Genomic DNA, 14,349 nt, shown 5'->3' with positions numbered 1-14,349 from the left:
GCAATACATTATCTAAACATCTGCCTCCTCAAATAGCTCTCTAGAAAGTGTTCATTGCTTCAGCATAAACGATTCCTCCAGAAATGGAGAATTTGGTCCAGGTCTTTCTCATCCTATAAATCGTTTTCCCCTCCTTTCAGTACACAGCATCTTTGTGCAGAATGTACTTGCTTGGTTGTGCTTTCCGTCTTGTCCCTGTACTGGTCACTGCGGATGACTCCTCCAGAATCATCCTGCCTTCTGTGTGAGCAATTACTTACAGGTTCACCCCTTCCTTCACAATGCCTGCCATCTTCATTCTTGACTCCAAAAAGTTGTTATAATTTGGCTTTTCTTTTGATGCTTAATTTTAAACGTGGGCATGTTGTAGCTCACCTAAGGGCTTGATATTTTAAAATTCGGCAGTAAAACCAAGAGACATCACTTAACAAGTTCTTGAGAACAAAAGAAAATGCAAAAAAAGAAAGAAAAGAAAAAAACCGGTCCAAGTTTGAACATGTTTTGATGAGATGAAATTTACTGATGAATTGTTCAAGATTATATGGGAGACTATTTCTGCTTTTAATGCTGTCTGTAATTTTCTTAAAACTCTGGCAAATACCTGAGAGCACATGGATATAGAAATTCCATAGTTCCAAGATGTGTCTGCTTGGATTTAAGTAACTTCTTTTCCAAACACAAGTAGAGAAAGGAAATGAATAATCAATATATCAACATATTGTTTTCAAAAGTTTTCCTGTCCCATATTTTTACTTCCACTTTAATTTTGAGAGTACTATTTTTTTGCATATCATTTTTCAACCCTATTGTTTGTGGTTATGGGAGTGTCTTAAAATGTACCTGGGATTTATTTTAATCAGGTATTGTAAGATGCCGATTTCTGACATGCCATATGTGACCTTTTGTGTCTGGCTTCTTTCACTTTAGCATGTTGTCAGATTTCATTCATGTTGTAGTATGCGTCAGTCCCTTGTGAATTTTTATAGTCAAATAATATTCCATTGTATAGACATATCACATTTTGTTTATTCATTCATCAGGTGATAGACTTTGGGGTTGTTTCTACTTTTTGGTTACTATGAATAACACTGCTATGAACATTCATGCCCAAGTTTTTGTGTGACAGAAGTTTTTAGTTCTCTTGTGTACATACCTAGGAGTGAAAATGCTGGGTCATACGACACGTGTGTTATTTTACTTTTTGAGTAACTGCCAAACTGTTTGTTCCAAAGCAGTTGTTTCATGTTATAATTCCTACAGTGGATGAAGATTCCAATTTTTCAACAAATTGCCAATATTTCTTTCTATTTTATCTTAGCTGTCATAGTGGATATAAAGTGGTATTTCATAGTTTGCATTTCTCCAATGGCTAATGATGTTGAGAATCTTTCTATGTGGTTATTGGTCATTTGTATATGTTCTCTGGAAAGATGTATATTCAAATCTTTTGACCATTTTTTAACTGGTTTGTCTTTTTATTCATGAGTTATAAGAGTTCTTCACATATTCTGGATACAACTTCCTTATCAGATATATGACTTACAAATATCTTCCATTTTCTGGGTTGTCTTTTTATTTGTTGACAGTGCCCATTGACGCACAAAACATTTTAATTTTGATAAAGTCCAATTATGTTTTTCTTTTGCTGCTTGTATTTTTTGGTATTGTATTTAAGAAATCATTGACTAACCCAAGGTCACAAAGGTTTACTGTTTTCTTCCAAAAATTCTACAGTTTTAGCTTTGATTTATTGTGAGTTAACTTTTGTATACTGTGTGAAATAGGGCGTCCCACTTCATTTTTTTTGCATGTGGATACCTAGTTGTCCCAACTCCGTTTGTTGAAAACACTATTCTTTCTTCATGAATAGTCTTGGCACCCTTAGTGAATGGGATATATCTTACAACTGTAACTATGTTTATCCTTAATAATCTTACAATTAATGGCATGTCAGACTTAATAAAGTATGGAACACTTACCTCCTGAAATAAAAGCCATATAAATGTGCACTTTCTTTTTTTGGAAGTGAAAAATCTATTTGCCATAACGATACTAAAATTCCTTAAATATCAATGTGACGGGAAAAGTTTGTCATAAATACATGTATTTCCTTATGAAAGACATATTAGTTTAAGGGTTGAAGGCTGACATAATTCTTTTTGTTTAATGTGAATCACGACTGTCACAAAAGTAACACTATGACTAATGATCATGAAAAACATCTATTAATTCTACAAGCCAGGTTAAATTCTCCTGGAAGTTAGACTTCTTTGACAGCAACATCGTATCACAAGAAATAGTAATATAAGCACCAATGAAGTTTTTTTTTTATTAAAAAATTAAGGGGATTTTCAGTATCCAGATTTTAATATGTATATATTGTGCAGAATATAAAACAATAATAAGCATCATTGTTTGGGATCAACTTGGAAGTTTCAGAAATGGACAAATCAAGTCTACTTTTGTATTAACTCCCTATTGAATGTCCTATAAACTCATGATAACCACAGAATCTGAAGACAACCACTCATAAACATACTGAGATCCATTTAATAGTTTTTGAAGATTTTCCTATAAAATGGCTTGTATTTCCACAGGTACAATAGTGAAGAAATAAACTTTTCAATTTGACATGAAATATAAAAGAACAGTTTTACAAATATAGCCATAAAATTTAACTGCTCATAACACTATACATGGGAAATATGACCACCCCTTAACTTCTAGACTATTTAATACAGAGAAGCAATCTGTCATATCAGCTAAGAAGAAACTTCCCTTTCTTCGGGTTTATTTTTGTTTGTTTAGAAACAGTTAAATAGAACTGGAAAAATACTTGCTTTTCCCTATCTTCTCCTTGGGATTCTTCATGAGGGCTAAAACTTACTTGAAAGGATGTAAGTTTTACAAAAAAAGAAATACTGAAACTTGTTTTGCTGCTTCAATAATGCAGCAAATAATTTTTTTAAAAAGATCCTCAAGTTTTCTCACTGGCTGTTGGGTGGTAAAGAAACAATCGCAGCACCGTGTTCCAACTGTGCTCCATTTCCAGCACCGATGGAGGAACTTCATACTCTGAGCCCAGGAAGGCTAAACTATGGGGATATAAGATGGACAGGCCAGGGTCAAAGCTGGACCTGGCTTAAAAATCAAGGTTCTGTGGTTTGTCTACTGGAAATTCCACTGTCACAGGCAGGATTGCATGAAGAAAATAGGTTTTTTTTAGCCAGCATTAACAACTGTGTGATCATGATCCTTTCACGAAAATCCACAGAACAGAATGGCTTTAAAAAAGAAGTTTATCAAAATCACAGAATGGCAGGTAACAATTCTGTAACCCATGTTACACTTAAATTAAGGAGGAGGAAAAGTTTTCCTTAAACTTTCAAAAGTGCTCAAATAACAATACTGAGCTCCCACATAACAGGGGTTTGAGTTTTTCTATGAAAGCAGAAATAAAGCATTGAAGCATTATGAAGGAAAGAGTTCTCCTCAACTTTCCTAATACCGTATATGTAATAACTTAAAATAATTTCCCTATTGATACTGGAAATAAATGCTACGACAATCACGTGTATGCCAGTTTCTGGCATGTTTCTGCATCCAGATTCATTAGTCTCCTTAATGGAGCCCATCATTTTTCCCATGGCTTTCTCCTTTCCCTAAACCCTAACCCTGAAATTCTATAACCAGTTATATCACGTGGCTTCCCTGAGGCACAAAGGTACCAAACTCTCTAATTAACTATCGAGGAATGATAAATATGCTATTTATATTAAAAGATTTTAATTCTTTTGGGCCACAGTGGGGGGGAAAACCCAGAAAGCTTAATATTTACTCTGCAGTGTGAACTGTAGCCCTTTTTGCAAAAAGTGAAACCAAATAAGGGAATGTTAAGAGTTGAAGCATGCGTGACCCGGCAGCACCAATTATTAATAAAAAAATTCCCAACTAGAAAAATATTGAGTTGTATCCCATTCATTCTGATTTTTTTTTTTGTAGTAAACGGACATAAACAAATGAAAAAAAAATATTATCTATGGGAATATATCCCTGGAGCTGAACTTCTGGAATGCCTATTTACAAAAGGCATTTTAGTCAGGCCAAGATCAGGATAACTGGTCAGCAATTTCCTATGAGCACACCCGGGAGAGTGAGACTCACCTTTTAACGTGATGGCAAGCAAGACATAAAAACAGAAGTGACCTCTGAGAAGTTACCTTTTTCTGAACTGCATTACTCTACTTTGGTGAGCTAGAGTTCTTTATTCTTACAAACTAACTTGCTCTCAACTATGAAAAAGAAATCTCATTAGCCAAAATTATAAGGGGCTTTCATCAGAAGTGGCTAAGGCGAGCCTGGTTTTTCTGGTTGCAGACTCGCCCCCTCTTTGTGGTTCTGAGGCAGGGTGGAAGGGGGGCACCTCATTTGGAAGTCAAACGACCAGATGTGGTGCTGACGGAGGGCGGCTCACTGTTACTCCTTCCAAGAGTTTGGAATTTATTACCCAAACTTCAACTTACATTTTGTTATCTGAGTTTACTGAAAGTCAGAAACTTTCCAGGTTGGAAGATAATTTTACTTGGGGACATATATTGCATGCAGAACTATTAGACTTATATATAGTTCTTGAAATGGAAAGTTATATCAGAGCATAAGTTTCTGGAAAAAAAATTTTTGTTTGATAGGTGAAATCTAGCCTTTCTAGATGCAAGACCATTTACTTGGTAAGATGCTTTTGGGGTAGCAAGACTCCCCAAACCACCCTCTAGCTCTAGAGCAAGAAAAGGGACTGTGTGTCTCCTTTATCATTGTGGAGCCCAAAGAACCATACACTGAAAAGACATACTCTTATCAGTGAAAGCTAATCACTGGAGACTCTGGCTAAATCAAAAGCCGTTTGATATATTCTTCTAGGCAAGTTCATTGTTTTCGTTCCTTTTCTGTCTGCAGGTAGAGTAAGCTACACAGAGTAGAGTAAGCTATCAATAAGAGGACTGTTGCTGAATTTTCACATCACTTAAAAACTACCAAAACAAAATGCCCCTAAGTAATAATATCCATTGAAAAGGAAAGCTATTTTAAAACTGAGAGGCTGAACGTTTTATATATTAAGTCAAACTAAGCAGCAGCAATCAAGAGTAATGTAGTTTCACTTTAAGGAAAAGACATTCAAAATGGGTAAGAACAGTTGAAAATAGGCAAAATATTTGCCAGGAGGCAGAACATGGAAAAACCAATTCAAGTATGGATATAGTATATTAGAATCATATAAATTATATCTCTTTACAAAGGTTTAAAAATGTAGCCCAAATTTGCAATGGTTAATTTAAGAGGATGTTAGTTTAAATAAATACTTGCTCCATGTGGCAGGGATCTATTTCATCTCAGCTAGCTCTGGTAGTCTCACGTCTAAAGGACTTTACTTTCTGGGAGCAGTGATGCTACTGGTACCACAGAGTGAACATCCAAGAATTATTCCAAATGAAATGAAACTAACAGAGAGGGATGGTGGAGCTCATATGAAATTCTGATTTAATTATTCCTCAGTAAACACTCATTTGCTCTCTTGAAATCAGGAATTTCAAATTATCTCTGCAGATGTACCACTTGGTGTTGTGTATATCTAATGATCACATTTAAATTTAGTTTGATTTGCAAACATTTTCAAAACTTACAAGGCTCTGTAAGCTGTGAGGGAAGGTGGCAGATGGTGGAAAGAGAGTGAATAAAAATGCTTGTATCGTTGTGATATGTTGCTTTCATGCTCACAAAATTTTGGCTTTCTTAAGGAAGAAAAAAAAACTTATGAAGCCCCAACAAGTGATTTTAAAAAGTAAAATCTCATTTTTAATCACTCTTAAATATTAAACAATTTGGTAAGCAAATAAACTTGGTATTATAAGACCTAGGCCACGTTTACTGCTGCAGTAATCATCCCCAGTGAATGAATTTTTAAGAGCTGCTACATTTTCATCAAACAGTTCTCGGACCGTGCAAGATGAGTATCAGGGACAACCATAGTGGACATACACAAGGCAGACTAAAACGTTATGGAAAATTCTTTGTTTGAAATGCCAAGGTATTTGGTGACTATGTGTATAAAAGAATTAAATTCCACCAACGTTAATAAAAAGAAAACATGACAACATATGAATATACCCCCGCTCTGCCCCCCACAGAAAGAAAGAAAAATAAATCAGAAAACAGCCCAGATTTCAAAACCACCACCTGTGCCTAACGTGTCGGGTCACCATTTTAAAGAGCCGCCCCTTTGGTATCTGGTCAGATTCCATCTAGCCTGTATCAAGTATTTCCAGACACTGCATGTCTTTCAGGTCAACACCTCCACCCCATAGCACAGAAGGCTGCCCATGAAGAGTCAACAACTTTTGAATAAATTTCTTCGTTTGTATGATTTCAATATGATTTAAAGTTTTATCCAAGTCTTCAAAGGAAAAAACTTTGTTTACAAACCCAAGGTTAAAATAAAAGCATGGCATTTTAAATCCAATTATTATATAGTGTGGTTTTAATCAAGCCGATTTCCATGACGATGCCGCTGTTTCGAGCATGCAACAGACCACTGCTAGCTGTTCAACTCCCGGTCTGTTTCATCACTATGTCCCCTCTTTTCTCCCAGCCTCGGGCCCTCCCCGCCCCCCTTAATAAACAGCTTTATAAAAAGGTAAAATCTAGAGTTAGTGGCAAAAATCTTCACAGTAACTTGTTAATAAAGTCGTAGATGGCTGTCAAGGGCATCAGTCCACTGGACCCTGGAAAATTAATTTGATGCAGTTCTGTTCCCCAACCAGCTGCGTGGCACAGAACGGGCAGGCGGCGTGAAATGCGTGAGTTCCGTGAGGCAACGGGATCTGAGACCAGTATTTTGCAGACTTCTCTGAGCACACGTGTCCACACGGGGTGAAGGCGTGCGTGGGCGGTCCTGCGTCCACGTAAAATCCTGCCTCACAGCCAAGCCACAGAGGCACGTAGGGGCCCACAGTCCTGCACATGGGACACTCCCTCTCGTTGGCCTCCGTGTCGCTCCGGTGGCCCCAGTTGTGGTAGCCGTGTACGTGGCCGCAGCTGAGGTACGCCCAGGGCTGCTTCTCCTCCACCACCTCCTTCCTGTTGATGCTGGGGAAGGCCAGCGTGTTGAGCCCCACGGGGCACTGCGGGCGCGCGGCGTTGATCTCCTGCCGCAGGGCCTCTATGTGTTTCTGCGTGGGCGCGTGGAAAAGGCCGTCTGCTGTTCTCCACAGAAGAGTGGCCCCGCACAGGTCGATGAGGGAGCCATCCTGCAGGACGTTGGTCTCAGTTTCCACCTATAACAAGTTTGATAGACACGCCTTTTGAAAGCAAAATTCAACAAATCACTCTAACATCCTTTCCTCTCAAAATGAACAAAAATCATCTTTGAAGTAAACACTGGGAGGCAGTGCATTACACTAGAAAATAGGTCGGGGGAGTAACTTAGCCTCCCGGAGCCTCTGTTTCCTTATTTGAACACTGGATATAATACACGTATGCCATAGGCACAAAGCCCTAAGTACAGTCTACCCAGCTGTACGTCTTCAATTAGTGTCATGGTAACTTGAATGAGTACAATTGTCCTTAGATTTTTATTTTTCCTCCTTAAGTCAATGACAGAATTATTCTTTAATCTCATCGGGGACAGCCCATCCAGTGAAGACCCACACTCATTTTGACCAGAGCCAATCTCGAAGACCCCGTCGGGCCCTGCAATCATTACCGCAGTGGTCCACACGACTCCTGGTGACCCTTAGCTTTGAACACTATCTTTCATCCTGCGTTCCTAAGGCTTGGAGCAGATGCGTTCACGGGGAGCCTTCAATTTTAAAAGGATGGCCGTGCTAAGCACCAGGTGCTCACGAGACTGACGAACAGCTGACAAGAAGCACCGTTAGACAGGTCAGCAGGAATAGGACCGTTGCCGCCATGGGCCACATATGCTTTATGGTACAAAGACCAATAAAACTTCACCCCCATCCTGAAGAGCCTTGTTCCTGAGTAGTGGGAGCCCGACAGCCTCCAGCTGGTCAATGAAGTGCTGCAAGGGCTATGAGGCCACATCACCACAGTGGCTATGAGCGTGGGCTCTGCAGCCTACTGCCTGGGTGTGAGTCACTTCTGTGACCTTGGGCAGTTACTCAAATCCCCAGTGCCTTGGTTTCCCCTTCTGTAAAATGTAGATGAGGGGACTGTGAGCGTTAAATAAGTTAATAGAAAGTTCTTGGAACCATGTCTGGAATGCAGTAAGCACTGTGTAAAAGTGTGCTGCTACTCTGACAAAGTCAGAGATGGTTTTTAAAAGGGTTTTCTTTGAACAGAGATTTGAAGTCGATGGTGTCAGGAGGCAGTGGGCGGGACAGGAGGCACACCAGAAAGAGGCGAGGAAAGGCCAAACAGCATGTGCACTGAGGGAACAAGGAGTCCAACCAGTTTTGCGGCTGGATGGGGTGCAGGGTGTGGAGGGGACAGGACACGAGGCCCAGGCTGGAGAGGTCAGGTGGCCTCGGTGCCCAGAGTCAATGGAGAGTTTCAGTTTCAGCTGTAACAGAACAGATTTGTCTCTCACAAAAGTCCGTTCCCCAAGTCTGGAGGGTGCACTGGGTGGGTATAAGACCAGAGGTGAAAGAAATAGTGGGAGTTCTCTCTCTAGACAAAAAAGATCAGTGGCAACAGACCAGAGGCACAGGTATTAAATGCTGAGGAATTACATTCACCCCTTAGCTCCTGATTTAGGAAGAAAGACTTGAATGTATCTGGCTTCACTGTCTATGTAGAACGGGGCTTTCCATGGACAGGGAATCTAGGAGAAATGGCAGATTTTGGGGAAAAGATAGTAAGATCAGTTTTGGGTGTGTAGGACGTGCGGGCTGTGCAGAGTGTTTGTAGCATAATGTACAGAAGGTACGTGAGACTGCAGCCTCTGAGACAGATCTGACTCAGAGAAGCACATCTGGGATTTACCAGCATCAAGGTGCAGCCTCGGAGTGGATGAGAGTGCCCAGGCAGGGTCCCTGCGAGGGCACGGAGGCTGAGGACAGAGCCAGGGGCATACCCCACTAAGGCCAGGGTGCAGGAAAACAGCCATGTAAAGGGGAGAGAGGTATCGGAAAAATAGAAATTTTGTCATTCCCTGACTTTGCTGGCTGTCCACTGCCCTTCAGGATGGAGCCAAAACTTCTTAATATTCATGGTATGGCCACTCGACTTCTGCAGCTATAGCTCTTGCCTTTCTAACTGTGAAACAGGGCTGCCCCGTGCTGTGAGCACTGAGTTTGGCCCATGAACACACTAAGCTGGACTGTCCTCAGGCACATACCTGAGTGCCCTCTGCCTGGAATTCTCCATCACACCCCACCCCAAGTCGGCCCCTCGGCGTGGCCAACTCCCACTCATCATTCAGGTCTCACTGGGATGTCACTTGGCCTGGATGGTTTCCTTTAGTGAAGAAAGCAACCCCTGAGTCTAACTACCAAATATTAGTAGTTAGAAAAAGTTCAAGTCCCAACTAAATGATAAATCTTAATACTGACAGGCCAAACATGTGACTCCTTTCAAATAACCTCTTTAAAGTCTGCTGAAGGTCCCTCCTCACCCCATCGCCACACTGAGCACCCCATGGCCTCCTCCCTTCAGAGGAGGGCTCATCTCAGCATATAACTGTGTCTGAAAAAACAGTTCTGGTGTGGTGAAAACTGCCGTTTGGTGGTGGCCAACCTGTTCAACAAACATTTCTTTCCTTCCTGAGAGGCAGTTCTTGGTAAGCAACATCTTACAGACTTGGAGTCTGTGGTCTCTTATTTTCCACATACTCTTGACTCCCATGTCTAGGATAGCTGTCCCTCTGAGGGCCTCCTGTACCTTCCAGTACTTTCTATATGGCTGTGGTCATCACACAATAGCCTGCCGATATGCTTGCTGCCTCATTCATCTGTGACCTTCTCTGGAATACACAATTCAAGGGCAGAGCCGCGGGCATCTTACTGACTGCTGGATCTCCAGCTCCTAGGCCCTGCTCAGTTGTAACAACTAACAACATGGACTGTTACTGTGAACAGCACTGCTCCGATCCTTACTTAGTTCTCATAACACTCCTAGAAGATAGGTACTAGCATCATTCCAATTAAATAGATGTGAACCCAGGCACAGAGAGGTCAATTTATTGATTTAAGACCACAGAGCAACTACGTGGTAGAACCAGGCCTGAAATCTATGACCTGACTTCAGAACCATATATAGTGATTGCTCAAAGAGTAACCTGTTTTCCCTCTTAACTGTTACTTCTTGTGTGCTATCTCTATCTGTGAACAAAATGTGTAGTTTTTCTTCAAAATACAGTGTGCAAGGAGGCAGTATAGTGAAATACTACTTTGCAGAGACAAGGGTTCAGGTTTTAGTTTTTAAATTCTCTCCCCCTCCCCCCAAAAAAGGCAAAAAGAAGCCACAAGGACTAGACAGGGTTGTGGAAATAAGAGACAGTTAAAACCCAATGGCCTCTACATATCAAATGGCTAAGCGCAGAGTAGAGAATTCAAATCCCCACCCACCACCCCTAAGCAAGTGACTACCTTCTAAAGCCCTGGTTTCCTCATCTGTAAATGGGAACAGTAACAACACTGAGACACCGAGCTCAGAGGCTTACTGTGCGTAACACCTGAGAAAGAATTAACATAAAGCACTTCGTAGAGCCTGCATGTAGTAACACCGTGGTTATTTTCATGATTTCATCTAAAATTAGGTAAGCAAATCAACTTAACTGAATTTACCTAATTTTACACAAAGCCAACATAGTTTAATAAAATACCTCAAATATAATTTGATAAAACACTCAAAGAGTCTACTAGCGCAATATTCTCAATGTTACCATACGTTACCATTAATTGGGTGAATGAGTAGGAAACAATTCAAAGTTCATTCACCTGTTTATTTCCTCAGAGGGTTAAGCTCCTGAGAAACCATTACCCCAAATTTAGTTCATTATGTCGATCAAGTACAAAGTGCCAAGGTTTCATCATTTGCTGTATTAATGAGAATCTACGGTGATTTGTTGTTAAAAACACATTTTCATATTAATTCACATTGAATGCTGAGTATGATATAAATACAAAACCTTCCAGTAGCTCCCCACTGAGGACAGGAGGCATCAAATACTGTCATAACAAACAGATAACTCTGGACTGCTAGCAGATCATTTCATATTCCATATTTTTATATTAAACTGCAAATAAAGAGCACTGCCAGGAACTAAAATCTAATCTCCAGATAGACATAATTTATGTCAACTGCTGTCAGTAACATGTACAGGACCAAAGAGGCATACCCTGAAACAAAAGTGTGAAGAATTGGTAGGTTCTCATCTCAGAGAGAAGCTGTTTTTCAGTTAATCCGAGGGGACTGCAGGGAGGAGGGGCCCTTTCTCTCCATGGTGTCACATACAGCACAAGATCAGACTGACGGAAACCTGCAAACCTTAACTGTTGGCTGGGTCAATCGTACACCAATGAACAGTACAGTACAACTTTATGTAGATCTAAGGGTCACTTACACAGAAAACTTCAAAATTCGCCTATTTAATGTAATACATTAAAACAAGCTATTTTTGGAATTGTTTCAGTAGCACTGTGAACTTCTCTGGCACACAGCTGCCTGAGCTGGGTCACGACACAATCACCAGAGTGGACAAGATACACATACTGGGATGTGCCCTCCTGGACAAACAAGCCCTACCTGGATTGCTGCCTATGCTCTTTATTGGCCCAGGGAGGCAAACGCTCTGGTGTGAACATCTCAGGTGAAAGCCAGGTGTGACTCCCCAAGACGGTACTGAGTGGCGACTTGGAGTTCAGACTCTCAGTCAGGGGAACCTGAGTTTCAGTCCCATCTGCTGCCACTTCTAACTCTGTGACATTCAGCAATATTTAACCTCTCTATGCCACACCTTCCTCATCTATAAAATGTGGGCAATTCCACTTCCCCGACTGGGCTGCTGTGTAGATTAAATGAGCTAATGTCTCTGAAATCTTAATGCAGTGCCTGCATCCAGCAACCTTTTACTGACTTCTTACTGTTGCTGTTAAAATGATTAATAACCAGTCTGGCCAACCTCCGTTAATTTTATGTAAAATTATCCAATGATGAGAAACAAAAAGTTATTTGGAAAAACGGCTTTCACATTCTCTTCCCTATTTACAATCTCTTGAAAAGTGTTTAAACAAAGTTTATTGCATTTGCTTGGCCTTTCTTAGAAAATGTTTCTCATATTTGCTCAGCCATAATGCTCCAAGACTGGACTTTATCATCAAACACAAAGCTATACCTGCAGCTGAATAATGGTGTAAAACAAAAATTTGAAAAAAAAATCCCCTTAAAACAAACATTCAGTAGAGAATAGCAAACCAGGTTAGTAAAACAGTCCCCCCATCTTTTTTCCATCTTAAAAATAGTTGGTTATTATCGTTCTCTCTGAAAAAAATGATAGATTACATCTTTTATTTCCCTATATGTTTTCTAAGGGAAGTTTGAAGAAAACATTTGTTCTCTCTTGTTCTAGCTTCTACCTAACAATTAATTAAAAGTACTAGAGTAGAAAATTTATTAAGAACCTTTCTGTGCTGTGCCCCACAGCTGTGGCAAGGTCAGAAACCTAAAGCTTTCCATTTAAGGTATAATTATTCTCCATAGAAGAAAGGGTTAAAAAATCAACTGCTTTAGAGCATTTGGGATATGTAGTAATAGTTCTAGGAAAACATTAGCATGCCAAGTCGATGCACTACATGAATTATTCAAGTAAAAAGCTGTAACTATGATTTTGGTGATTTATACAGGGAATTATGTATTAATTTCTTACTATGAACTCAAGAAAAAAGCTAACTTAATTATATTTTAGTTCCAGAAAGTCTAGTAAGTAATTCTGTAATTCATAATTTTCATTAATTAGCCTGAGACTGCTTAGGATTTCTCCAAATTAGTAAAGTTTTACACTAAAAATAAGCTTCTTCATTTAAAAAAATTGTATTAAATTTATTGGGGTGACAGTGGTGAATAAGATTATTAATCATCTATTTCAAATGTACATTTCTGTAACATGTGTACATTGCATTGTGTGTTCTTATAGTGAATTTAAGTGGAATTTTCTGGTGAAGTATATAATGAAAGATTATGCTTTTAAGGTAGTAAGGAACAAAAGATAATTTTATTCCACTTTGAGAAAAGCTTAACCATTAAAGGAAATAAGGCCATTTCCTTCTTACTGTGAAGGGCTTACAGAATTCTCATTCCCCAGGATCAGTACACAGCACTCGTACCTGTGCAAAGGTTCTGAATTTCAGGGGAGGAAAAAGATAGTTCTCAAGTTAGGTTTTTGTAGTTTGGTGCATTTTCCAGATTGCAGTCCACTTACCAGCTTTCCCCTCTGCTGGGCCGACCTGGTTTCTCGCAAAGTGTACACGTCTCCACAGACGGAGATCTCGCGCCAGACCCCGGGCTGGGACTCCTCAGTGAAACCCCCTCTTGGATGCATCACCAGGACGCCGTTTGTAGTGAGCCCATCCATGTGGCCATCCGGGTTCTTCCATTTTGCTGCCTTTTCCTGGAGGCCAGAAAAAGCATGCTAAAATTATTTCAAAATGAAGGGATTCTAGAATCTCTTTGAAATACTGGATAGGAGCAGAGGGGAGGAAAGTGGTGAATTTTCATTTTGTATTTAAAGCCAATAATCAGAAGGATAAAATGTGCAATTAGCCCAACAATATGAAAGAAGTGGTAAAATGGATGAATAATTTATCTCCAGAGACACATTGTATTTATCTTGGGAGCCTAAAAAAAATAATCTGATGCCTGGGCCTCTCCCTCAGAAATACTTTTTTAAACCCCCACACCCCAGATGATTCCAGAGTCTAGTGTGAATTCTTCAGTTCAATTTGTGCAGTGTTGAACTCATTATCAGGGAAATATACAGAAGGGAGGGAAAACATTTTTATTAAACATACAAAATTTCAACAACTATTAAGCCAACACTTTATGGCCACTATATTTTCCTATTTCCTATTTCATATATTTTCATACAAATCAGTGTTTATATCCTCAAAGGTGGAAGGCACAAGCAGCTTGATAATAATGGCAGAAGATACTCTTGGATGCCTGTGCCACAGTGATTTCGCTTTTCTCTCTTCGGGACAGAGCCAGATATTGTTCCTATGACTCATGGGTAAATCCTGATTAGGATAAACCAGTTAGGACAACCCCTGCCTCTTGCCAATGACTGGTTTAGGCATGTGGCTGAGTTCTGGCCAGTGAGACCGGACGAGTCTTCTGGGA

The 14,349-nt window shown here is 40.0% G+C and overlaps 1 protein-coding gene across 3 annotated transcripts in view; it reads right to left on the bottom strand.

The window, feature by feature from the left end:
- Nucleotides 1-2,532: 2,532 nt before the first annotated feature.
- The window catches only part of PELI2 (pellino E3 ubiquitin protein ligase family member 2), a 159,998-nt gene continuing 148,181 nt past the window's right edge, over nt 2,533-14,349 (bottom strand). For all 3 annotated transcript variants that reach the window (XM_081047404.1, XM_081047403.1, XM_081047405.1), the window contains 2 exons: nt 13,433-13,621; nt 2,533-7,328 (listed from right to left, as the gene is read on the bottom strand). In XM_081047404.1, coding sequence (XP_080903530.1) covers nt 6,762-7,328; nt 13,433-13,621 — 756 coding nt within the window. In that variant the 3' untranslated portion in view covers nt 2,533-6,761. The remainder of the gene's footprint in view (nt 7,329-13,432; nt 13,622-14,349) is intronic.

This window comes from Rhinolophus hipposideros (genome assembly GCF_964194185.1).
Source record: "Rhinolophus hipposideros genome assembly, chromosome: 5".
Taxonomy (NCBI): domain Eukaryota; kingdom Metazoa; phylum Chordata; class Mammalia; order Chiroptera; family Rhinolophidae; genus Rhinolophus; species Rhinolophus hipposideros.
The sequence above is the reverse complement of the archived record's forward strand: the minus strand, read 5'-3'. Positions and strand labels throughout refer to the sequence as shown.